The sequence below is a fragment of the Ursus maritimus genome, unplaced genomic scaffold (genome assembly GCF_017311325.1).
Source record: "Ursus maritimus isolate PB19 unplaced genomic scaffold, ASM1731132v1 scaffold_18, whole genome shotgun sequence".
Lineage (NCBI taxonomy): Eukaryota > Metazoa > Chordata > Mammalia > Carnivora > Ursidae > Ursus > Ursus maritimus.
In genome coordinates this window covers 2,572,442-2,597,525 of record NW_024424230.1, presented here as the reverse complement: position 1 = coordinate 2,597,525, position 25,084 = coordinate 2,572,442, and the positions used below count along the sequence as shown (strand labels likewise).

The following is a 25,084-nucleotide window of genomic DNA, read 5'->3' as shown; positions in this document are numbered from 1 at the left end:
TGCCTCAGGGTAGGTGCCCATCATCCCTTCTGTGGGGAGAGAAGGCTTATCATCAGTCCTAAGTATTTTTCTGTCACTTCCATTTTCTTACTTAATAGACTTTCTTTCTTAGAGCAGTTTCGGGTTGACAGAGGAGTTGAGCAGAAAGTACAGAGAACGCCCACATACGCGCCCCCACCCTCCCCAGAGCCACAGAGCGTCGCGTGGTGCCCGAGCCTTGCGCTGGTGTGGCGCCGGGTCCCGGCGGTGAGTGAGCGCCGCTGTACGCTCAGCGACGGCATCCCCGTGCGTTAGGCCCGCCCAGGTTGTGTGTCCTGCGGCCACCTTCGCACATCACACAGAATGCCGGCTCTGACTTCCACCTCCTTTCCGCGTGGCGTTTCGCACTCCCGAGTGTCTGGGCAGTCAGAGCAGCTCTCTCCTTGCATGTTCTCGGCTGTGGCTTTCCCGAGCATTTATGCCTCCGGTGCCCCTCTTTTCCAGAAATTTCCTGTATTATTTTGTCCACAGTGGTTTCTCTCTTGTTTTCTTTATTTTGTAACCCTTTTGTTTCTGTGTTTTACTGGACGAGCAGGGAGGTGAGGCCTGTGAGCTCACACCCCCACCTTGAGCTGATGTCTCTCCTGTCACTCAGGAAACCTTTGAAACGCGTGGTGCGACAGTTCATTCAATATGTTCCTTTAAGAGCCCATAGTGTGCCTAACGTAAAAGTCAGTGAGGCATTTTATTTAAAATTTATGTTTGGGATATTGTTAGATTTTAATGCTCATAAGGAAGATGTGCCTGTTCTTTCTTTTTTTTTTTTTTTCCTTTAAGTTGAAGTACAAATTGATGTACTTCTTACGTTTTCAATGACAATGCTGCTGCGTTTCAGGCCACGCTGTTTCAGACGTTACCTCTCCAGCAGACGGAAGTTCACGTCACGTCTGCGTCGAGCCAGCAGAATTCACAGGCCGTGACCGACGTCATCCAGCAGCTCCTGGAGCTCTCGGAGCCGGGGCCGGCGGAGTCCAGCCAGCCCCCGCAGCCCAGCCAGCAGCTCAGCATCACCGTGGGCATCAACCAGGACATTTTACAGGTGAGGCGCACCTTCCTGCTCTCATCTGTGCTTGTCCGAAAAATATGTGGGCAGGGCTTGTCCAAGTAAAGGAATCGTCATTAGATATGCGTCCTAATTGAAAACATTCTGTTGGAACAAAGTATGCTTATGGACAGTGCAGAATTCTAAACAGTTAATCTATAAATTTTAAAAAGGTTTAAAACTTAATTTACTCTGTAAGTGATTTACTTAAGAAGAAATAAATAGGCTTTTCAGAACTTCTTCTCTCTCCTGTAACTATTGGAGTCAGTCTGCCTCTCTCAGCAGCATGTGAACGGGCCACGCCCACGTGGGAGAGGAGAAGGAAATGGGGCAGAGCACGCTTTTCTAATTTTTCTACGCCAGTCCAGCTTTAGCCTCAGGTCTTTCATTTGCAAAGAGAGCTGGCCTGCATTCTCCTCCCTGTTTAGTAACCAGCTGTACAAACTAACCTGTCACCTACCTGTACATTTGGGGTGACAAGTTGGTGTAAAGAGTCTCGAGGACATGACAGCCAAAGTCTTAAGGGTGAGCCCACTGTAACTTAAAACAGTGATTCCCAGATCGGTTTAGAGAGAACCAAAGAGGTCTGAGGTAAAGTTTCTAAATGTCAAATTAACTAATTCCAGTTCCTTTTAATTTACCATACTGTATTTTGGGGGGAGGTGAGCTGTCAGCTTGCAGAAGGGACATTTCAGCTTCAGGGAGTTGGGGGTCTAGCCTATAAACGGCTGTTGGCAGCGCAGATTTTTACTGCTAGTAGGGCGGAATTAGGATTCTGGGGGCAAAGCCTGATTGCATCTCTGTAATTGATTGTGGCAGGCAGATTCGGGCCTCCCGCCTCCTAACCTGTTAGTTCTGTTCTGTCTCAGCAAGCCTTAGAAAACAGTGGGCTGTCTTCAATTCCAGCTGCAGCGCACGCTCACGACACCAGCCACGCCAGGACACCCTCGGCACAGGGCCAGAATCCCGACACCCCTCACGCTTCCAGCGAGCAGACCCACCCCACTGAGGCAGAGCACGAAAAAGACCAAGGAAGCCCAGAGAAGTTGGATAAAAAAGAAAAAAAAATTATAAAGAAGAAATCACCATTTCTACCTGGTAATTTTAATATGCTTTAAGGTTTACACGTTTTGGAAGGCATATTGCTTATTTTTTCTTTTGAAGGCGATATGTTTGTTGAATGTTCTGATAGTATCGACCTATTTGTTTGATATTTAAAATTAAAACCTCGACAGTTGTAAATTTGGGCTGCCTTTTTCCCTGTGATTAGTGTGTCCTCCTGGCAGTCCCCCTGGCTCGTCACCAGGTCATCTTGGCCGCTTCTCCCTGCAGCCACATTCTGGCCACTTTTGCCCCTTCTTCACCACGGCACTGCCGTCTCCTGACTTGTAAGCGTGGCTCCTGGGCTGGACCCTCAGCTGTTTCCCCCGTGCTCCCCTCCAGCTCCGTGGTGTGGGCTGTCGAGCTTTCCATAACCTGCCCCGTGTGTGCGGCCAGGCCCTGTCCTGGACTTGGGGACGCAAGCTGATGTCACAGTGAGGCCGGGCTCCCATGGTGTGCGAACAGGCCATCCTTCCCATAGGCTTTCTGTGATGGGAGTGTCTCCTTTCTCCCCTTCTCTCCCGCTGTCTCGGAGAGCTCCGGTGGTCATTGAACCAGAGCAGAACCTGGAGGAGACTCTGGGCTCTGCCCTTCCTCTTCTCAGTACTCGGAGCACTTGGAATGTTTCTGACCCTGCAGTCCCTCGTGTGGACCGTTGTACGGCTAGAATACATTCTGTTTGTCTCTGAAGATCCCATGGGCTTCAGTATGGCTCTTGCACAGGCCAGGCATCATTAAATCCTTCCCCAATGAAATAGGTTTCTGTCTTTTGGGCAAGAGCGTTCCTCTAGAAATGTTTTCTTAGTGACTCTGACTATTCTGCTTCTCCCAGGTGTCTTGGGGAGTGAATGCTTTCTTGCTGCAAAACGTGGAATTACGAACGCTCTCATCTCTGCGAGCACTTCCTTCTGAGCGTGTCTTTTCTCAGTGTTGACCTGTGGTTGTGAGATCCCTGTTTCCACCTGAGCACTTCCTTCTGAGCATGTCTTTTCTCAGTGTTGATGTGTGGTTGTGAGATCCCTGTTTCCACCCGAGCACTTCCTTATGAGCGTGTCTTTTCTCAGTGTTGGCGTGTGGTTGTGAGATCCCTGTTTCCACCCGAGCACTTCCTTCTGAGCGTGTCTTTTCTCAGTGTTGACGTGTGGTTGTGAGATCCCTGTTTCCACCCGAGCACTTCCTTCTGAGCGTGTCTTTTCTCAGTGTTGGCGTGTGGTTGTGAGATCCCTGTTTCCACCCGAGCACTTCCTTCTGAGCGTGTCTTTTCTCAGTGTTGACGTGTGGTTGTGAGATCCCTGTTTCCACCCGAGCACTTCCTTCTGAGCGTGTCTTTTCTCAGTGTTGGCGTGTGGTTGTGAGATCCCTGTTTCCACCCGAGCACTTCCTTCTGAGCGTGTCTTTTCTCAGTGTTGATGTGTGGTTGTGAGATCCCTGTTTCCACCCGAGCACTTCCTTCTGAGCGTGTCTTTTTTCAGTGTTGACGTGTGGTTGTGAGATCCCTGTTTCCACCCGAGCACTTCCTTATGAGCGTGTCTTTTTTCAGTGTTGACGTGTGGTTGTGAGATCCCTGTTTCCACCCACAGAACATGGCAGTTCTACTCCCCTTTTTCCCTGATCTGTCCCCTCATCCCCAAGTGAAACACAGGATGATAGAATCAAAGCGGTTTATCATCTGGGGATTCCTGGTGTCCAGAGAGGAAAGAAGGGGGAAAAGCACCTTTTCCCCATGTTTTTATTTACGATATGAAGCCTTCTAGGTTGTAAGTTACCTTGCGTTGTCTTTGAATATCTGCTTCTTGTGCTCCCAGTAAATGGATGGAAATTCCCAGCCTGTGAAGCCTGTCCTGTGAGGGAGCGCTGGCTGCCATCTGTAGTTCCTGCGCTAAAACCTTCAGAGGCACTCTGACCGGGCTGCCCACGCACAGGCTTCTCCAGATCAAAGGCCAGACTTGCGCAGGACCCCGAGCAGGAGTGGCCCCGTAGACGGAGGAAGGCGCGCTCCATCCTGGCCGCCACTGGATGTTTGCTCGTGCCCTGAGCATTGGGCAGCGGTTTCCAGATGGGGTTACTGTTAGTGCATGTGATTTTAATGGGGAGCATTCCGCCTGTAGAGGCCGCAGAGGTTCTGGCCGTTCACTTTTGAAGTGCCCGAATAAATTACATACGTGCATAGACTACTGAGCAGGTTCGTGCGATTCTAGTGAATTTTCCCTTAAATGTGATCCTCAGTACGAGTTTAGAGCCAGCGTTTTTTTTCTGAGTGATCCCTCACGTGTCATGAGATAATTAGTGGGGGTGCGTTTCTGTAGAAAGGTGTTTCTTCTGATTAAAACTTTGTAGGGAGAAGAACACATTTAATGTAGTGACTCTTTCTGGGACTAGCTGTGCAAGGGGAGTTGAGGGCCGGTTGGCATCCTGAGCAGATGTGAGTGTAACCTCTTCTTAGCAGCTCCAAAGTCACCTGGTGCGTGTCCCACGTTGCACGCGCTCTGCTGTTTAAGCTGTCACTATTCGGCTTACTTAGTTGAGTGAGAGAGAAGGGTTTAGTAGAGTTCGTTTCGTTATTTTAAGAGGTATTTTGTATATTAATTCAAAATTTAGCAAATGCTTTTGTATTTATCGTATGACTTGTGACATATAAATCATCATTACAAAGTTTGAAATTTATTGCAGTAAAATATTGGCTCTCTAGAAATCACAAGGAAAGGTGTTTTGGAAAGCTGGTGACTTACTCTTTTAAGGATGACGATGGTACAGCTATTCTGTGTAGAAATCTTTCTTAAGGCCACAGAGATTTTACCTTCTTAGACCAGAGTCTTTTTTCTTTATGACACATTTTTGAATTTGCTTGGCCAATATTCTTTTTTTTTAATTTCACTTAATTAAATACCTTTTTTATTAAAAAAATGGATAATACCCGTACTTACTTTTAAATCAGTTAAGTTATAAAACCGTTCTCTTTTATAGAATGTATGCTGGTGTTAAAACAAGAAATGCTGTCTAGAAAACATTACTTTGGTTACTGTGTTCTCCTCATACTTCTGCAGCATTTTCATGTGCAACAATTTGAGTTGGCATGTAAGCAACTTCTCTTGTTGTCACTTATCTGTATTTGGGGAGAATCACACCTGTTTTAGAGAAAAGTCATAATGTGCAAGAAACTCAAAGCAGTGTTAAAAAGATCGGTGTGAATGGCACAGAAAAATTCCTTCTTTATAAATCGTTAACTGAGCTCCCTGGCAGGCATTGGAGAGCAGCTGTGACGGCTTTCCTCTCCAGAGGGACACCTTTGAGTCATTTTTAAGAACTGTAGCGTCAGGCTTCTGGAGCACTTTCCAAAACTTCTGAATTATTTCTGGAGCTACGTAGGAGGGGACGTGTTCTTGTTGAAGACCCAACACTTTGGGCTCCCTTCCAGGGTCACTGCACCCCCAGGTGAAGCCTGCAGTGCGTGCATCTGTCTGGTTAGAGGTGCATTCTGAAGGTGCTGGGGACCACATAGGGCGCTGTACTGAGGAACAGACCCAGTGGACCCTGCTGGCCCATCTTTGCCTCCCTGGAGTCGTACCAGCTTGGAGAGGGCGATAGAGCGCATCCTCCGTGCAGGAGGGTCCGGATGTCGGACTGCTCCTTAGTCACGTGCTCTGCACCCTGCTTGCTCTGACTGGGCTCCTTCACCATTTGCGGAAAGGCAGCATGACCCCTCTCGGAAGCAGCGGACTGGTTGTTTCTTGTCGGGGCAGCACTCCCAGCATTGCACGAAGCAGAGGCACGACCATATGTAGTATAAACCAGGAGTCCTGTGTCTTACCTTTGATCAAAGGCATGAACTCCTGGAGGTCTGGTGCTTCAGGCTTGGAGTGAGTGCTCTGAGGTGGATGGGATGAGCAGAGCTTCTTCCTCTAGGCGAGTAATCATGGAAAGGAGGAGAGTGGGAACTCCCCTTCTGAGTGTCCCTTTGTAAGGGACAGTGAGAGCTCGCAAGAGTGTCTGCGAGCAGGCCAGATAAACTTTGGAACTGACACATTCTTTCTCATTCTGTTGCAAAAAGCTTTGTGGGTCCCATTGGCACATCCAATGGCGTGCCTTCCGTCTGCTGGAGATGCTTGCCTTTCTTCATCGTGCACCAGCTCGGTTATTCTAAGAGAATTTTAAACTTCTCCATGAGCGGCAGTTAGGGGCTGCCTCACTGAGTGCTTGCTTCCCTCCCGCTGGGTGGTCACTGAACAGCCAGCATTCCAGCCATCTCCTAAGTACGTAACTGATCACAAGCTGCTTCCTAAGGACTGCTCACCATTGCTCACCATTCTCAGGTGGACTAAGCTCTAATGAATCAGGTATTCTATTCAGAATACCCTCAGCGGAAAGATTCCCTTGTTTGTTGAGAGATTCGACAGATCTAGAAAGCAGGTAAGCGGTTCTCCTCTGTACTTTTGCCACAGAAGGCCCCAGACGCCCGTGACCCAGGACAGCCATCAGTGTGTGAAGGACATGTTGGGTTCAACAGCGAAAACTTGTCCTATCTAGCAAGTTTCGAAGAACTCGGATCTCCACGGAGAAGAACGCACGCCGCCGTTACCAAAGCTCCCGTCCCGTGTTACAGAGCACTGGCTCTCGAAGCCCCATCTGAGAAGAGAGCTCCGTGAGATGCTGGAAGAGCTTCTGGCAACCTGTAGAGCAGTTTCATTGCCACCCCCACTTGCATAAAGCGTGTAGCCCACCCGTTTTCAGCATCCGACTAGGCCCAGCGTGGAAGCCTGCAGTCCCTCTGGGGAAACTGGAGTGTGCCCAGCAGTGACGTCAGCTGTTTTGTGTTCTCTACAAACATGGCTTCATCTTCACCCTCATTTCCAAACCCATGTTCTTCATCAGAAGTCAGTTTTTCGTAACAGCCAACACAGTGGCCTCTGTGTTAGCTTTTGCTGCTCTGAGAGCCCTGTAGGCAGTTTCCAAATGTGAAGTGATCCTGAAAAACCCAGTAACGTTGGAGGAGATGTCATCACCATCGTGAGTTAGGAGCCTCAACCTGACACCAGCACCCCTTACACCTGCTGTTGCCTCTTGAGCGTCCTTGATCTCCTCGTTCTTAATTTAGTCCAGCCAGCTACAAATGACACGCTCTTCCATTTCCGGCTTAGAGAATCTAGCCGGGAAGTCAACAGCGTGCTCTCGATCAATGCTAAAAACCCAGGCGACTGGGACTGGACACAGCAATTCTACTAGGCTCATTTTATCAGCGTGTACGATTCAAGTGAGTGGTCGCACGGCTCTTCCTGTGCCAGTTCTGTTGGCATGTGGCCGGGCGGCCTATTTATAAACCCCGTCACTGGCCGTGCAAGGGACATAAGCCCACCCACTTGAAGGCTCTGACACGTCACTGCTGAGAGCGTACAGTGAGGGGTTTGTAAGATGCGGCGGCACGAGTGCACCAGTTTGGAACGCGCGGTGCCCGCGGCGAGCTTTTATTCGCGCATTCCTGCAGCCTCTCTGCTCTGTGCCTCACACCGTGACCCACCAGCCGAGTCTGTGGCCTCGAGGATTCAGAGGGGCAGACCTCCTCCCCAGGGTTTCTGGCCACTGCTGACAGAATGCCAACAACAACAACAATAAAAACCAGACTTAGGCCATGTTGTGAAATATTCTATGACAAGGAGTAAGGGAAGACTAGGGCTGCTTTCCTTCGTTCGAAGGTCTGTCTCTTCGGAGATCCAGCGTCTGAACCTGAATCCCAAGAAAGGAGCGTCTCCCTGATGAGTTAATGTTGAACAGTAGTTAGGTCTGAGTATCTGTATTAAATTAATGTTTTGCTGCTTGAAAGCAGAACAACTTTCTGTGACTGTCATTGTCTGTCGCCTGGGCTGGAGCTTCTGCAGCACCTGTAGCCTCAGGGGAAATCGTTCGTCGCTGGAAATCAGCCAGGTCCCTCTGTCCTGTGTCTGAGCCAGCACTTGGATGCTGCCCCAGAATTGCCTGACTGTTCTCTGAGTACAGTGGGTGCCCTCTGGCCCCACCGAACAGTCCACAGGCATCTTCCCGTCCCTCAGTCCTGCTCCCACCTGCAGGGCTCGGGTCCCTGTCCCCTTGTCACCCTTGTCCTCCAGCACGGCCACAGCTGACGTGAAGATGGAGCTGGCTGCATCGCAGTAGGTGCTCTTGTGAGGAGCCTGACCGAAGAGTGAGGAGGACACGTCTCGGACACCTTTGTTTTCGTCCTGCTGCAAATCTCTCGTGGCGCGCAGTTTTCCAGCACCTTGCCCTGTCGGCCCCAAGCTTGGACGCGTGCTGGTCCCTGCCTGACATGCCACACTCTGGCCGTTGTGGACTTTAAGCTTCCGGAACTTCATTCCTGGCTCTTGCTTCTTTACCTGGTAAAAATACCTCAATACAGGCCCTGCTGTCTTTTGAATGCAGAATTTCTTTTATTTATTTTTTTAAAGATTTTATTTATTTATTTATTTATTTATTTATTTATTTATTTATTTAAAGAAATTTTCTTCACCTAACATGGGGCTCAAACTCACAACCCTGAGATCAAGAGTCGCATGCTCTTCCAACTGAGCCAGCCAGGCACCCCTCGAACGCAGGCGTTTCTGAGTGTTCTTACCCCCATGGGATGAATCTGCATGGTGTCTGCCTCGTACACGAACGCAGGGGCGAGTCCCAGCACGTGTGTAGCCTGTCTCCTTGCAGGGCAGGAGCATGCCTGCAGGGGTACCTGGTAAATGCTCTCCTTGAAGTCGGGCTGGAGGACAGACTTTTCCTGAGAAAAGTACGCTCAGACTCTAGAATTACAGACTTCAGTATGTGCCTTGACTTTCCACTGACTGGCACCTGACCTTGGGCAAGTTAGCTAACCTTTAAAATGTCAGCTTTAGGGGCGCCTGGCTGGTGACTCTTGATCTCGGGATTGTGAGTTCGAGCCCCACGTTGGTTGTAGAGATGACTTAAAAATAAAAAAAATCTAACAAAATAAAATGTCAGCTTTGTTATCTTTGACATGGGGCAATGACAGAAAAAATGGGAGAGAACCGAATGAGAAAATCCATGGAAGCCGTGTAGAATGGTGCCTGACACATGGTAACTGACTGCTTGAAGGAATACATATATTCTAAAATTATTATTATTATTTTTTAAAGATTTTATTTATTTATTCGACAGAGATAGAGACAGCCAGCGAGAGAGGGAACACAAGCAGGGGGAGTGGGAGAGGAAGAAGCAGGCTCGTAGCGGAAGAGCCTGATGTGGGGCTCGATCCCATAACGCCGGGATCACGCCCTGAGCCGAAGGCAGACGCTTAACCGCTATGCCACCCAGGCGCCCCGAAAATTATTTTTTTAAATAGGTAGAAGTGGCTCATGTCACATAATTCAAAAGATCTAAAATGGTGTATGGTGAACAACCCCTGTTCATCCTTGTCCTCCACGAACCACCCGCCCCCCCCCGGCCCCAGAGTCTGGGCGGCCACTGGGCCGTTTTTTAAATGAGCAAGGGCATATAGCTATATATTATGTATTATATTGGTTTTTAGCAGGATGGGGGGCATACTGTATATGTATATCTTTTTTGCAGTTTACTTCCCCCCCCTTGCTATCTTATTTTAAAAAATGTCTAGGGATTATTCCCTTTTATGGATAAATAATTATTTAGATTATTTGCAGTCTTTTGCTAATACAAACAATAATAAATATAAATTTATCTAAAACCGCTTTGACTCTAAATACTTCAGTGTGTATTTCCTAAGGCCAAGATAAACTGTCTTAGATAATCATAGGACGGTCATCAACATCAGGGTGTTAAAATTGGTCCAGTCCACAGATCTTACTCAGATTTCATTAGTTGTATCACTAATGTGCTTAATAACAAAGGAAAAAAAATTCATGCATGCTTAAAGAATTGTGGTATGTATTGCTGACTTCCCTTCGGGCAGTGGTGTCCATTTATTCTCCCGACGACACGTAGTGGAGTGCCTGTTTGCTTGTAGCCTTTTGAATGGGTTGTTGTCCAGATCTGCGGATCCTTTTTACTCATCGATAGGTTAAAAATATGGTTTCTTGGGGCGCCTGGGTGGCACAGCGGTTGAGCATCTGCCTTCGGCTCAGGGCGTGATCCCGGCGTTATGGGATCGAGCCCCACATCAGGCTCCTCTGCTGTGAGCCTGCTTCTTCCTCTCCCACTCCCCCTGCTTGTGTTCCCTCTCTCGCTGGCTGTCTCTATCTCTGTCGAATAAATAAATAAAATCTTAAAAAAAAAAAAATATGGTTTCTTACTGTTGTTTTAATTTCATTTCTCTTATATGGAGTCAGAGCTCGAGCAGCTTTTCCTGTTAAAGAGCCACCTGCATTTTTCTGTTTGGCTGACTCTTGACTTTATTTGCTGTAATATATTGAGGATGACAGTATTTTGAGAGCGTATAATTCTCTTCTAATTGTCTTTTTTAGTTAAAAGGGAGAAATGTGTTGTTTTTCCATAGCTAAATTTGTCAATGTTCCACAGATTTTGGACTTGTATTAGACTCAGACTTTGACGCTGACGTTATGGGAAATAACCTCTTTTATCCAGCACTTCCCTACTTTCATATTTTAAACTAAAATCTTTGACTCAGTTTTATTGTTTGTTTCCAGGCGGACACCCCACTGTCCAGGCACCATGCCACCGTTCCGTTCTTTACAGCCACAGACCCGTATGGGTCTTGTCGGACTGTGTTCTGGGCACGAATCTGTCTTTCATTCATGTGCTCTGGTAGCTCTTAGAAGGCCTTCATGACTCGCAGGCCTAGTCCTCCCCAGTACACCGTTTTCAAAGTGTGTTTTTGGCGATTGTCACATACTTACTTTTTCATGTGTACTTTACAATTGTCTGCTAAAGTTCCAGAGCTCTAGTTATTAAAAAATCCTATTGCTATTTGCATATAAGTGATTTAACCAGTGAGAATTGATGTCTTTATAACTTTTAGTCTTCGTACCAAAGAATGGGGTGTGTATTTCCATTTATTCAGATCTTTTCTTTATATTTTTTTCATATTTTAGTGGTAGTTTAAAATTTTCACCTGGATTTTGTTAAATATGAATGATGTTGATTTCCAGGTATTAAAATGCGGACCTATTTCTTGGTTTTAGTTTTTTTTAAGGCATATAATCATATCATTTATAAATAATGATTTTACCTTTTTCTTTATAGTTTATACTGTATATTTCTGTACCTTATCTAATTTCATTGGCTTGTATCACTATAACACAATAAATTCATGGCCGTGATAGTGGACTTTTTCCAGACTGTGATAGGATTGTTTTTACTATTTTCCTATTAAGTCAAATGTTGTATTGAGATATGTTTATTCAGCTCCTCCTGTCTTTAGACAATTTTTTAAAAAGACTAGATGTTAAATTTTTAGTAATTGCCTTTTCATCTTGAAGATGATTCTAATGCATGTTTTTCCTTTTACATTTATTCATGTGTTGGAAGAGAAAGGCAGTTGCCCAGCACCAGGGGCAGTTGCCATGTGGGAATGCGAATCTGGTTTTCCAGGTCTTTCAGTTTGTCAAAGGGTTGAAAATCTGGATTTAACTTTTTTTCTAATAGTGCGTGGGCCAAACAAAACATACGCAGGCCACATTTGGAGACATCTGCAGGGCTGCTAGTCTGTAATTTCCGTTCCAGGCAATTCCCAGAAATAATTAGAACCTGGTGACAGTTTTATGTTATGTCATCGTAGGTAATTAAAGATAAAAGTTTTCATTTTTGCCCAGAAAAAACCTGACGGGGTGGGGATTTCCCATGTTTAGCTGATAGGTACTCTAGTTCTCCCACCTTTTTATACCTTCCTTTTCTGATTTGTCATAAGACCATTAGGAAATTACTGCACTTTTATGACTTAATTTTTATTTGTTGGTATTAAACAGTCTTTAATTTCAGAGTTCTGTAATATAAAAAATATCACCATAAAATAAATGTCTTTCTCTCCTTTTTAAAGCCACGTTTCTTACTTCCTGCTCTTTTCCTGTGGTTTGTCCTGGTTTCCATTGTGGCACTGTTTTTAAAAAAATGTTCTTTTTTTAATTGTTTACCTAACTTCATTTCCTGTGTTAATTAGTCTTGCAAAGAGCATTGTATTCAGAAAAATACATTTTCTTTCCTTATAGATTCACTTAACATGAGAATTCCTTGCATTTACTGATAACAAAGAGAAGCACACATAAGATTTTCCCCTAATAAAGCTATGTCTGTACAGACACAGTTAAATAAACAGTTAACAAGTTAACAAGTTAATTTCATTAACTTGGCCAAAATCTGTGTAATTTCAGGTGGGTTCTTTACTTCGTCGTAGATGTCTATTTAATTTCAGATGAGTAAATCTAATAAAAAATTATGAAAGATAAAAAGTGATCCTGCTGAATTTTGTTTTTAAAATTTTTATAATTTAGAAATCATTTGTTATATTTCCATAAATTCTGCTTGTGATTTTTCTTCTGATAGGAATAGGTTTTTTTTTTATGTTTTTTTATTATATTATGTTAGTTACCATACAGTACATCCCTGGTTTCTGATGCAAAGTTCGATGATTCATTAGTTGCGTATAACACCCAGTGCACCATGCAATACGTGCCCTCCTTACTACCCGTCATCAGCCTATCCCATTCCCCCACCCCCCTCCCCTCTGAAGCCCTCAGTTTGTTTCCCAGAGTCCATAGTCTCTCATGCTTCATTCCCCTTCTGACTATCCCCCCTTTCTTTATCCCTTTCTTCCCCTACCGATCTTCCTAGTTCTTATGTTCCATAGATGAGAGAAATCATATGATAATTGTCTTTCTCTGCTTGACTTATTTCACTTAGCATTATCTCCTCCAGTGCCGTCCATGTTGCAGCAAATGTTGAGAACTCGTTCTTTCTGATAGCTGAGTAATATTCCATTGTATATATGGACCACAACTTCTTAATCCAGTCATCTGTTGAAGGGCATCTCGGCTCCTTCCACGATTTAGCTATTGTGGACAATGCTGCTATGAACATTGGGGTGCATATGGCCCTTCTCTTCACTACGTCTGTATCTTTGGGGTAAATACCCAGTAGTGCAATGGCTGGGTCATAGGGTAGCTCAATTTTTAACTTTTTAAGGGACCTCCACACTGTTTTCCAGAGTGGCTGCACCAACCTGCATTCCCACCAACAATGTAGGAGGGATCCCCTTTCTCCACATCCTCTCCAGCAATTGCTGTTTCCTGCCTTGTTAATTTTTGCCATTCTAACTGGCGTAAGGTGGTATCTTAGTGTGGTTTTGATTTGAATTTCCCTGATGGCTAATGATTTTGAACATTTTTTCATGTGTCTGTTAGCCATTTGTATGTCATCATTGGAAAAGTGTCTGTTCATATCTTCTGCCCATTTTATGATTTGTTTATTTGTTTCTCGCGTATTGAGTTTGAGAAGTTCTTTGTAGATCTTGGATACCAGTCTTTTATCTGTAGCATCATTTGCAAATATATTCTCCCATTCCGTGGGCTGCCTCTTAGTTTTTTTGACTGTTTCCTTGGCTGTGCAGAAGCTTTTTATCTTGATGAAGTCCCACAAGTTCATTTTATCTTTTGTTTCTCTTGCCTTTGGAGATGTGTCATTAAAAAGGTTGCTTTGGCCGATGTCATAGAGGTTGTTGCCTATGTTCTCCTCTAGGATTCTGATGGATTCCTGTCTCACATTGAGGTCTTTCATCCATTTGGAGTTTGATAGGAATAGTTTTAAACCTGATTGAAAGTTGAGTAATAATAAAGTTACAAAAGAATCTTTTATATTTGATCACGAATGAGTGTATGCCATGCATACTGTTTCTTTGTCGTAACTGTTTATGAGTGCCTTTTACAGCACAAAAAATCACCATCTCCTAATTATTTGCATGTGTATTATTTTTATTCATGACATCAGATAGATTCAAACAATGCTTATCCCAACTTCTTTCCTTCTCTTCATATTCTTTGAGTTAATTTTGGAGTCATTTGCTCAATCTGCTCTTACTCACATTTACGGTGGACTGAGTTTATGTCACCAGCTGTTGATTTGTATCACCCGTCCAGTTAGCATTCTTACCTCTCAAAGGCTGTGGTTTGTGTTCTCATGGGACTGTCAGATTTTCTGCAAGATTAAATCATAGTCTTCAGTAAGTTCAGTGATCATGGAAATTTCAACTTTCTTCATAATCGATCATCTCTCTTCTGCTCTGGCAAAAAGTGTATAGCTTTTCATACGTATGCTGTGTTGTTTTAATCCAACCCTAGGAAGACATTCAAGGGTGTTAATATTTGGTATCATAGCTGGGCTGTTGCTGGGTTTCATTTGGCTGCAGGTTCAATCCGTGAGGAGAATGGCGTTCGGTGGCACGTGTGTCCCTACTGCACCAAGGAGTTCCGGAAGCCTAGCGACCTGGTGCGCCACATCCGCATTCACACCCACGAGAAGCCCTTCAAGTGTCCACAGTGTTTCCGGGCCTTTGCTGTGAAGAGCACCCTGACCGCTCACATCAAAACACACACGGGCATCAAGGCGTTCAAGTGCCAGTATTGCATGAAGAGCTTTTCCACCTCGGGGAGCCTCAAAGTACACATCCGGCTGCACACAGGTGCCACGGGGCTTCTCCGGGGTCACGGGGTCACCGTGGTCTGCGGAGAGTCGCTGAGCACTTCGAGGGCTCGGGTTCCGTTCTTTAATAAGTACTTACGATTACCCCCTAGAGGCTCAGTTCGGGGTGCATACTGGTGAAGAGAGCCCATGGGACGTTGATTCTCAGGGAGCTGAGGGCTTCATGAGGGAAGCATTAAGCAGAACCACCTGGGGTTGAACGTACGGGGCAGAGCCACGAGAGGGGTGCTTGTGGGCGACCGCGGCTGGATGTAGACGAGGTGGGCCTTTCTGTGGAGGAGACGCCTTGGGGGGCATTTGTCCTGGGGCCTTGGGCAGCGAGGGAAAGCCTAACACCTACTCTACCTTTCGGGTGTTTTGTAATCAGTATTAAGGCATGAAAATATTCATGTTTAGGCAGTAATTTTGTTTATAATAGTTTTATTGAGATATAATTCACAGATCATAAGATTTAAAGTGAATTGTGCAACCCACACAACTATCTATTTTCATCATTTTTATCCCCCTTCCCTCCCGGAAGAAACTCCATGCCCATTAGCAGTACTTCCCCACGAACCTGGGGTTCCTGGGCAGAGCTGACCATGTGGGTGAGGATTTGAAAAGGCTAAAATGCATCAGTTTTGTTATGTGCCCTAAGTTCTTAGGAATCTCCAGTTTCATTTACCAATGAAACCGTAAGTGAAGGAAGTATCCTTCAGGAAAGCGAATTGAGAGTGGAGAGTGGCCAAGAGGAGATTATTACTGTCGTCGTCATGAGCAGCAGCATTGAGTCCTGCTTGTTTGCTGCACGCTCAGAGCTGCTAAGTGCTGCTTTGCCTTGAGCGTGTTTGGGCACTGCAGTCAGCCTGGGGGCAGGCGCTGTTATTCCAGTTTACAGACGGTGATGTGGGAGAACGCAGTCTCACGCACTCTAGTATTCTCGAAGACTGAATATTCGAATATCGTAAGGTTTAAATATTTTACAATGCAGAGTTAACAAATGTTCTTTTTTACTTAAAATGCTCTTAGTACATCTGAATATGCACTGTATGCAAACAAAGGAAAATAACTCTAATTTATAATGTCCCTGAAATTACAAGCCTGAAGCGATGACTGTTAAATCAGTGTTAACGTACTAGAATTTTATGTTGGTGTTAGTTGTCGAGATGTATTTTCTTGAAATAATTCTACAGTGTACTTTTATTTTTATTAGGGGTCAGACCTTTTGCTTGTCCTCACTGTGACAAAAAGTTTCGCACCTCAGGCCATAGGAAGACTCACATTGCTTCTCACTTTAAGCACACGGAGCTAAGAAAGATGAGGCAGCAGCGCAAACCTGCAAAGGTGCGAGTCGGCAAGGCCAGCGCTCCGGTCCCCGATATTCCTCTGCAAGAGCCGATTCTCATAACTGACGTAGGTAAGGTTCTCTTCCCCTTTGTGCCGTGCGAGGATTACATAAATATCTCGGTCTACATGCTTTTAAGCATGGTGTTGATGAGGTTTTTGTTCGGCATTTTTGCTTTATGGCCTAGTATGTTCCACAGTCAAAATGAAGATCCTAGTTCTGTCTAAACTACTGCTCAGATTGTGTTCTTGGTTAAGGAAGAAATGATGTGTACAAGTGAAGGTATTAGTATGTAAGTTCTTACTGAAGAAAGATTCCTGCCTCAATGGAACTAGCAAAGTGGTCAAGTGTTCTTTATGTGTAATACGCAATGCCTTTTGTTATTTTTATATTAAGATCCCTACATAGTATGTAACAGATTATTGTATGGCTGCTTTAATCTTTGGACTGAAAAGAAAAATTGCCAGCTTTTAAGGTTTTTTTTTTTAGGCTCAGTGTTATTATGATCCAAGTAAAGTATGATTTTGTTAACTAACTAAAAAGAAAACATGGCGTATGAGAATCTTCGGAAAAATGATTTTTGTAAGTGCTAAACAAAATTAAAGAAACTTCATTAAATTCTGTGCTAAAACTTTTACTTTTGTGCAGTTCCTGTAGTTCATTATGTCTTAGGCAAGATAATCCAGTCTATGAACAAAATTAACACCATGTATAACTGAATATAAACAAAGGTTAAATGTTGTATAAAGGGGATACTTTAGATTAAATTAATTATACTCTGCTAATAAGATGATCGACAATTATGAATCTTTATTTAGGAGCATAGCATCAGATATATAAACCAAGAACAATTAGAAGTAAAGAGAAATATTCGAATTCTGAAGTATAGTGAAAGATCCTCAATTAGGTCGATTTAACTAAAGAGTGAAACTAAAGAAAATTTGAAGTACACATGTAACAAGGGATATTTTATAGCTTTTTAGAATCTTTTACTCTCTAATACATACTCTTTTTAAATATACATGAAATAGAAAGTTGATCAGGTCCTAGGATATAGAAAAACTTGAAATTTTCAAAAGTAGATATTGTACAGGACACAGTCTTTGATTTTGGTTTAGTGAAAGCATAATAGAACGTAACTAAATGTGTTAGCTATAGTTCAAACAGCTAACACATTTGAAAATTTAGACGAAACAGACCTTTTCTAGAATAATGTACTTATCATAATTGATTGTAGAAGAAGTGGAAAACTCCAAAACAGACAAGTTGGAGTCATCCTCCCCAAAGTATTGTTCTCTGATGATTTTATGTCTGAGTTCTAGGCTTCCGAGGAGCTATGATTCTTAGGGCATTAGTAGTTCAAAGCCTAGAAACTCATCTAAGCTCGCATGGGAGGTTAGAATACTGGGATGTCCTTGTCCGCTTTTGGTCGCTCACAAAGCAAAGCAACAGACCAGTTTTACTTCATGTGTATTTAATCTTTAATGTGTAGGTTCTCAGTGGTTTGTGCTATACCTGAAATGCAGAAAAATCCCTTAAAGTCAGGGCAAACTCGACATTTATTTAGTGGCCCTAGAATTATCCTTCATGCTTGAGAGTTACCTTCAAGTTACCAGTTTTTTCAGGTTGCCATTAATCAAATTAAATACCTGTGGGTTTCTTGACTTGAAGTTTGTAAAGCCTTAGTTGAATTAAACTACAGTCCTAATACTCCAGACGTTTTCTAAGGTTAAATAGGGTACATTTTACTTTTTGGTTTCATAGATGCTTGTGAATCAAAACTTGGACTAATAAGCAGAATTCTCCTTTGGTCTGGGCTGAATGAGATACATGAGGGAAATGATTCATACAGTGGCTTCACATTGTAAAATGTAAAATATTGTAAATATTTATTTTCATGCTTAACTTCATTATTATTAAGTTTATATTTGTGTCTGTCTCTGCTTTCAGACTCTGAGATCCTTGGGGCTCTCTAGAAAAGACGTGACTTTGATAACCTTTGGGGGACAGATTTTGATAAAAAGTGACAGAGTTTTAGCATAGATTAGTTACAGTTATTTGACTTCATTGGGAGATGAGCTGTTCTAGTTCAGCCTAGTTACTTAAAACACAATATGTCATTTAGACTTAGACTGTCACTTAGAAAAGTATTAGAAGGCATTAAAACGACCGTACCAAGTCATTTAGTCTGCATATGAAGGAAGCGCTGTTGGTGGTATAGTACCATATGGTCATAAAAACTTTTAGAGCTGTATAGGAACTTAAAAATAGTCATTCCAAAACCTCTCTGTATTCCTCATTTGTACAGATGAAAATACTAAGATCTAGAAAGAGTTACAATGTTGCTTTTAGCATATACAACCAGTTTGTACTCATGGTAGAACTAGAATTTGGATCTTCTGACTTCTAGGCCAGAGTTGTGTTCAGTAAAATTCACTTCCTCCGCACACCCATTACCATTGCATGCCCAGGCACAGCAGTGTGGAAGAGCACACCATGATTTTCAAGTAGTCATTGTGTCTTGGTATGAAGCAGCAGCAGTTTTTACTGAACTTGAATATTGTGAAATTTATTGCATGTTACGGATTGTATTTCACTAGACGTTCTGTCTTATACTCTAAATGTTTTCTCTTCTAATTCAAGAGCTAAATTTTAAATACAACTATGTGCAGACTGGGGAGGTATTGGAGTCAAGCTGATCATAATATTCAGAGGAAGTTCATGATTACCATCATAAAAAGCTGAGAGACTTTAATATCACTGGATCTTCTTATAAGAAATACTGAAGGATTTCTTTGAGTGGAAGTAAAAGAACAATAATTAATACCATAAAAACATAAAAAAATAACATAAATCTCATTGGTAATGGTAAATATGCAATCATAGTTAGATTCTGCAATATGGTAACAGTGGTTCACTTGACTTACAATTCTCATTTAAAAGTTTAAAAAAAGGGAAGATAGTAAAAATAACTATAACTACAGTAATCTGTTGTTACATAGTATAAAAAACATATAAATTGTAACAGCAATAACCTAAAATGTGAGAGGGAGGAGAAGTAAAAGTGTAAAATTTATGAATTCTATTGAAGTTATTATCCATTTAAAATAAGGTGTTATAAGTTTAAGGTAGTCTTTGTAAGCCTCATGGTAACCACAAGGAAAAATCCTATAGTGATTACACAAAAGAGCATGATAAAGAAATTAAAACATACTGATACCAAAAGGCATCAAAGCACAAAAAAGACAGCAGAATAAGAAACAAGGAACATTGGATCCAGAAAACAATTAATAAAACGGCATTAGTAAGTTCTTACTTATCAATAATTACTTTAAATGTAAATGGATTAAATGCTCAAATTAAAGGACATAGAATGGCTGAGTGTATAGCAAAACAAGACTCAGTGATATGCTGCCTGTAAGAGGCTCACGTTAGCTTTGAAAAGATACACATAGTCTGAGAGTGAAGGGATAGAAAAAGACATTTCAAGCAGATGGTAACCAAAAAAAGGCAGGGGTAGTTATACTTGCATCAGACAAAATAGACTTTATGTATTTATGTATTTATTATTTATTATTATTTATTTTTTTAGACAAAATAGACTTTAAAGTAGAAATGGTGGAAAAAAAAGACAAAGAGGTTGTTACATAACGATAAACGGGTCAGTACATCAAGAAGATATAACAATGGTAAATATTTGTGCACCCAACATGGGAGTACCTAAATATATAAAGCAGAAACTAGCAGCTAAAAGGAGAAATAAACAGTAACACAGTAATCATTGAGGACTCTAATCCTCCACTCTCAACAATGAACAGATTGTTCAGATAGAGAATCGATCAGGAAACAGCAGCAGACTTGAACAATACTATGAACCAAAGGGACCTAACAGGCGTATACAGAACATTCTGACTAACAATAGCAGAATACATATTCTTCTCAAGTCCACATCAGACATCTTCTAGATTAGACCATATGTTAGGCCGCAAAAAAAAGTCTTAGCAAATTCATAATAATCAAAAGTCTCCCAACATAGAAAAGCCCAGGATAAGCTGGATTCACTAGTGAATTTTACCAAACATTAAAGAAGAATTAACATCAGCCTTTCTCAAGCACTTCCAAAAAATTCAAGGAGGAAGGAACATTGCCAAACCCATTTTACCAGGCCAGCATTATCGTCATACCAAAACCAGAAAAGGACACTACTAGAACAGGAAACTACAGGCCAATATCCCTGATGAACATAAATGCAAAAATTCTCTATAAAATACTGCTTAACCAAATTCAGCAGCACATTAAAGGGATCATTCACCATGATTAGGTAGGAATTTATCACAGGGATGCAAGGATGGCTCAGCATATGCAAATCAATCAATGTGATATGTTACATTAACGGAATGAAAGAAAAAAATCATATGATCCCAATAGATGCAGAGAAAGCATCTGACAAAATTCGACATCCATTCATGATAAAAAATGTTAACAAATTAGGCAAAGAAGGAATATATCTCATCATAATAAAGGCCATCTTTGACAAGACTACTGCTAACAATATACTCGATGGTGAAAGGGTAAAGGCTTTTCCTCTAAGATCAAAACAAGACAAGGGTGCCCATTCTCACCACTCCTATTCAATGTAATGCTGGAAGTCCTAACTAGAGTAGTAGCATCTAAAACAGTAAAATATTTGGGAATAAATTTAACCAAGGAGGTAAAAAATCTGTACCTGAAAACTAAAAGACACTGATGAAAGAAGTTGAAGAAGACACAAATAAATGGTAAAGTATCCCATGTTCATGGACTGGAAGAATTAACATTGTTAAGATGTCAATACTGTCAAAGCCATCTATGGATTCAGTGCAATCCTATCAAGATTCCAATGGTGTTTTTTACAGAAGTAGAAAAAGCACTCCTAAAATTGATATGGAACCATAAAGAATCTGAATAGCCATGGAAATCATAAGAAAGAAGAACAAAGCAGGAGTCGTCACGGTTCCTGATTTCAAGCTGTACTGTAAAGCTGTCGTCATTGATGCAGTATGTTCCTGGTGTAAAAACAAAGAGAACAATGGAATAAAATTGAGAGCCCAGACATAAACCCAAACATATATGGTTAACTAATATTTGACAAGGGAGCCAAGAACACTCAAAGGGAGAAAAGTTCCAGAAGAAAACATGGGAACAAAACTCCTTGACATGGGTCTTGTAATGATCTTTTGGATATGACTCCTAAAGCACTAGCAACAAAACAAAAAAATAAGTGGGACTACATCAAACTAAAAAGTTTGCGCATAGCAACAGAAACCATCAATAAAGTGGAAAGACAGCCTATGGAATGGGAAAAAACATTTGCAATCAATGTATCTGATAAAAGTGTTAATATCCAAAATACATAAAGGACTCATACAACTCAATGGCAAAAAGAAAAAAAAATAACCACCCAAAACCAATAAATAAATAAATTAAAAAAAATTTAAAACTGGGTAAACTACCTGAGTAGACTTTTCTCCAAAGAAGATTGTCAAAAGGCTGATGGGTATATGAAAAGATGCTCAACATCTCTGGTCAGTAGGGAATGCAAATTAGAACCACGGTGAGGTGGCACCTCACAGCTATTGGAATGGCCATTATCAAAAAGATGAGATGATGCATGTTGATGTGCGTGTGGAGAAAAGGCAAACCTTGTGCACCATCGGTGGGATTGTTAGTAGGTATAACTGCATTGGAAAATAGTGTAGAGGCTCCTCAAAAAATTAAAACTAGAACTACCATGTGATCCAGCAATTCCACTTGTGGGATATATCCAAAGGAAATGAAAACACTAACTCAGTAAGATAACCACATCCCTATATTCATAGCAGAATTGTTTACAGTAGCCATGAGATGAAAACAACCTAAGTGTCTATCAGTGAATGAGTGGGTAAAGAAATTTTGGAATATTATTCATCCATAAAAAATGAGGAAATCCTACCATTTGCAGCAACCTGGATGGACCTTGAAAGCATTTTGCTAAGTGTAACAAGTCAGGCAGAAAGACAAATACTGTATGATCTCACTTCTATGTGGGATCTAAAAAGAAGAAAAAAAAGAAACTCATAGAACAAGAGCTCAAGTTTGTGGTCACCAGAAGAGGGGAGAAGGAGGGAGGAAGGTGAGGGAGATTGGAGGAAGGGGGTCCAAAGGTACAAACTTCCTGTTGTAAGATAAATAAGCATTAGGGTTGGGACATGCTCCACGGCGACTCAGCTGTGTGATGTCCAGGAGAACTGCGAAGAGTCAGCCCTGAGAGTTCTCGTCACAAGGAGAATGTTTTTTTCTTTTTTTCTTCTTTCTTTTCCTTTAATTGTATCTTTATGGGAGGACGGTGTTAGCGGAGTCTGCTGTGGTAACCGTGTCAGTGGATGTAAATCAGACCATCCTGCTGTACCTCTTAAACTTCCACAGTCGTGTGTGCCAGTGATTTCTCAGTAAAACTGGGGGAGATAAGACATAGGAAAAGAGATTCTGATATGTGGTTGCTTCTCAGTTTTCAAATCACAGATTGATACATACATATTTTTAGAAGCCGCTGTTTTCCGTATATAGGACCGTGTGTGTTTGTGTGGTATCACCATTTTTTCGTTTTGTGTAGCATAGATACTTGAAATATCTTTTCTCTGAAAGTGAGCCAGCCTTTGGTTATCTATTATTTTAAACCTCAGGGCTGTAGTGATTGATCTTCCAAGTTTATATTCATATTTTAATTATATCGATATTAGAGCATTTATCTTTTTTTAACACATTTGTCTAACTTCACATACTAAATTTATTTTCTATGTTATGTATGATACGTAATGTGGGTAAATGTTTGTCATCAGTTTATTTTGTTGTATTTGCATTTTCTTACTATTACAATATGTGAAAGCTCTTCTAAGACTTAAATATATTTTCCCCAAACACTATAACAAGATAAAGCTTTCTCCTCTGTTATCATAGAAGGAATTTAGACAGTTTTTTTTTTTAAGATTTTATTTATTTATTTAGAGAGCAAGTAGGGGAGGGTCGGGGTGGGGAGAGAGAATCTCAAGCAGATTCCATGCTAAGTGCAGAGCCTGATGCAGGGCTTGGTCTCAGGACCCCGAGATAATTGACCTGAGCCAAAACCAGGAGTCAGAATTAACCAACTGAGCCACCCAGTTGCCCCGGAATTTTAGGAAGTTTTAAGGACATTTCCAGTTTGTTTTTGAGACACAAAATTAATCAACTAGAATTTATTCATGCCTTTCTTTGAGATTAGTAGTTTCCTTAAAATAATACATGTATATATTTATATATATATGGACTGATATATGTATCTATATATGACATATAGACATATTTGCATGTCTAGTAGAAATGACATATTATCACTAAGACCGTAGGACATTTATATATGTTTGGTTCACCCTTCATTTTTTTCTTCAAAGATTGAGACCTTGTAATTAGCCTGTGTAACAGAACTTTGTGTTTGTAAAATTACTAGAAGTGAAAAAACATCTGAAAAATGAGGTCTATTATTTTACTGCCTTAATAGCTCAACATAGGGGATCTCTGCCCCCCGACACCCACTTGTGAAGGACTCAGAATCATTTAGGGGTCTGTTTCTAAACATATACGCCTGGACACCACCCTAAAGCTTGTAGTTCCGTGGCTAGGGGGGAAGTCACTGAGGCAAACAGTGTGTAGACTCGATTGTTTGTTGCAGCATTGTGGCAGTATGTACAGTTAGAAGCGCTAGAAATATTCCTCAGAACTCTGTAAAGTGAACGGGATGCATTGGTCCAGTGGAATACCTTACAGACATCAGAAGGATACTGAAGATGATGTCCCATGTAACTGACTTGGAAAGACAGTAAATGTATATATATGAAGTATAACCACAACAGGCGTATGCTTGATCCCACTTGTGTTTGTCTATAACACACTCTTGTTAGAATATACACAACTGTTAATTATGATTATCTCTGAGAGCAGGTTCTTTTTTCTTTTTATGTGCTTCCTAATTATTTGAGAAGGGGCGTTTGTAGGCTGCATGAGAGTTGGAAACAGGGCCCCGGCTCATGGAGCTGCAGGCAGGATGGGCAGATTGAGAGACCCAAGCCAGGCCAGAGCGCAAGGCTAGGGCTCCTCAACTCAGAGCAGAAGCAGTCACTAGAAGTCAGAGTGCCAGCTTCAAGGGACTGGCTGTTGACCGTAGACCCACTGTTATAGAAAAGAAATGATGAACTGGACATTCTGTGAAGTTGTTTATGATGGAGAACGTAGGTTCCAGAAGCAACAGGAGAAAGACTTACATGCTTGGGGGTTGCTGCAGAGGTAGGTGGCTGAGCGGGGAGCCTGTGTAGACTAGGCCTGTCGCGCAGAGTGGCTCTCAGAAGGGCTGGGAGCTGGGAGGCCCTGTGCAGACAGCCAGTGTGAGGGCTCTCGGTCAGATTCCGGCATCCAGCTCCATGCTCTGTGGAGTCTGCGTGAAATTCTCTCTCTTCCTCTGCCCCTCCCGCTCTCTCGCTTGCTCTCTCTAAAATAAATAAATAAATCTTTAAAAAAGAAAAACCATTCTATTAAGTTCAACAAGGAACAAGAAAATGGATTGTCAGATACTATTTATTTGGAGTTTATGATTTTAATGAAGTGGTACTTTTATGCTAATAGTTATTGAGCCTATTTGCATAAAATCCCAAATAATTGTGCCTGAGATTTGCTATTATGCTTGCCCCAAGAGACTTCCTGTGTAAGCACTTGAATGTCACGAATTCCTAAGCTGAGTCGTGACCTGCAAAGTTCCTCTTCTCACTTACCTTTTTGGAGAATATTCACATCTGCTTTCTGTTCTGTTCACCTAATTTATTGTGTCATATTACCTGTCCTCCTTGGCAGGTGTCGTGGGCTCAAGGCTGTGTCCCTGGGACAGGTCCCGTATTCAAGCTATAGCCAGTGGA

The 25,084-nt window shown here is 42.1% G+C and overlaps 1 protein-coding gene across 1 annotated transcript in view; it reads left to right on the top strand.

Annotated features, from left to right (window-relative positions):
* ZNF236 (zinc finger protein 236) overlaps positions 1-25,084 on the top strand; it is a 107,502-nt gene that overhangs the window by 32,511 nt on the left and 49,907 nt on the right. The window contains exons 8-11 of the mRNA XM_040632431.1: positions 875-1,078; positions 1,951-2,179; positions 14,511-14,783; positions 15,996-16,199. Of these exons, the coding sequence (XP_040488365.1) occupies positions 875-1,078; positions 1,951-2,179; positions 14,511-14,783; positions 15,996-16,199 (910 nt within the window). The remainder of the gene's footprint in view (positions 1-874; positions 1,079-1,950; positions 2,180-14,510; positions 14,784-15,995; positions 16,200-25,084) is intronic.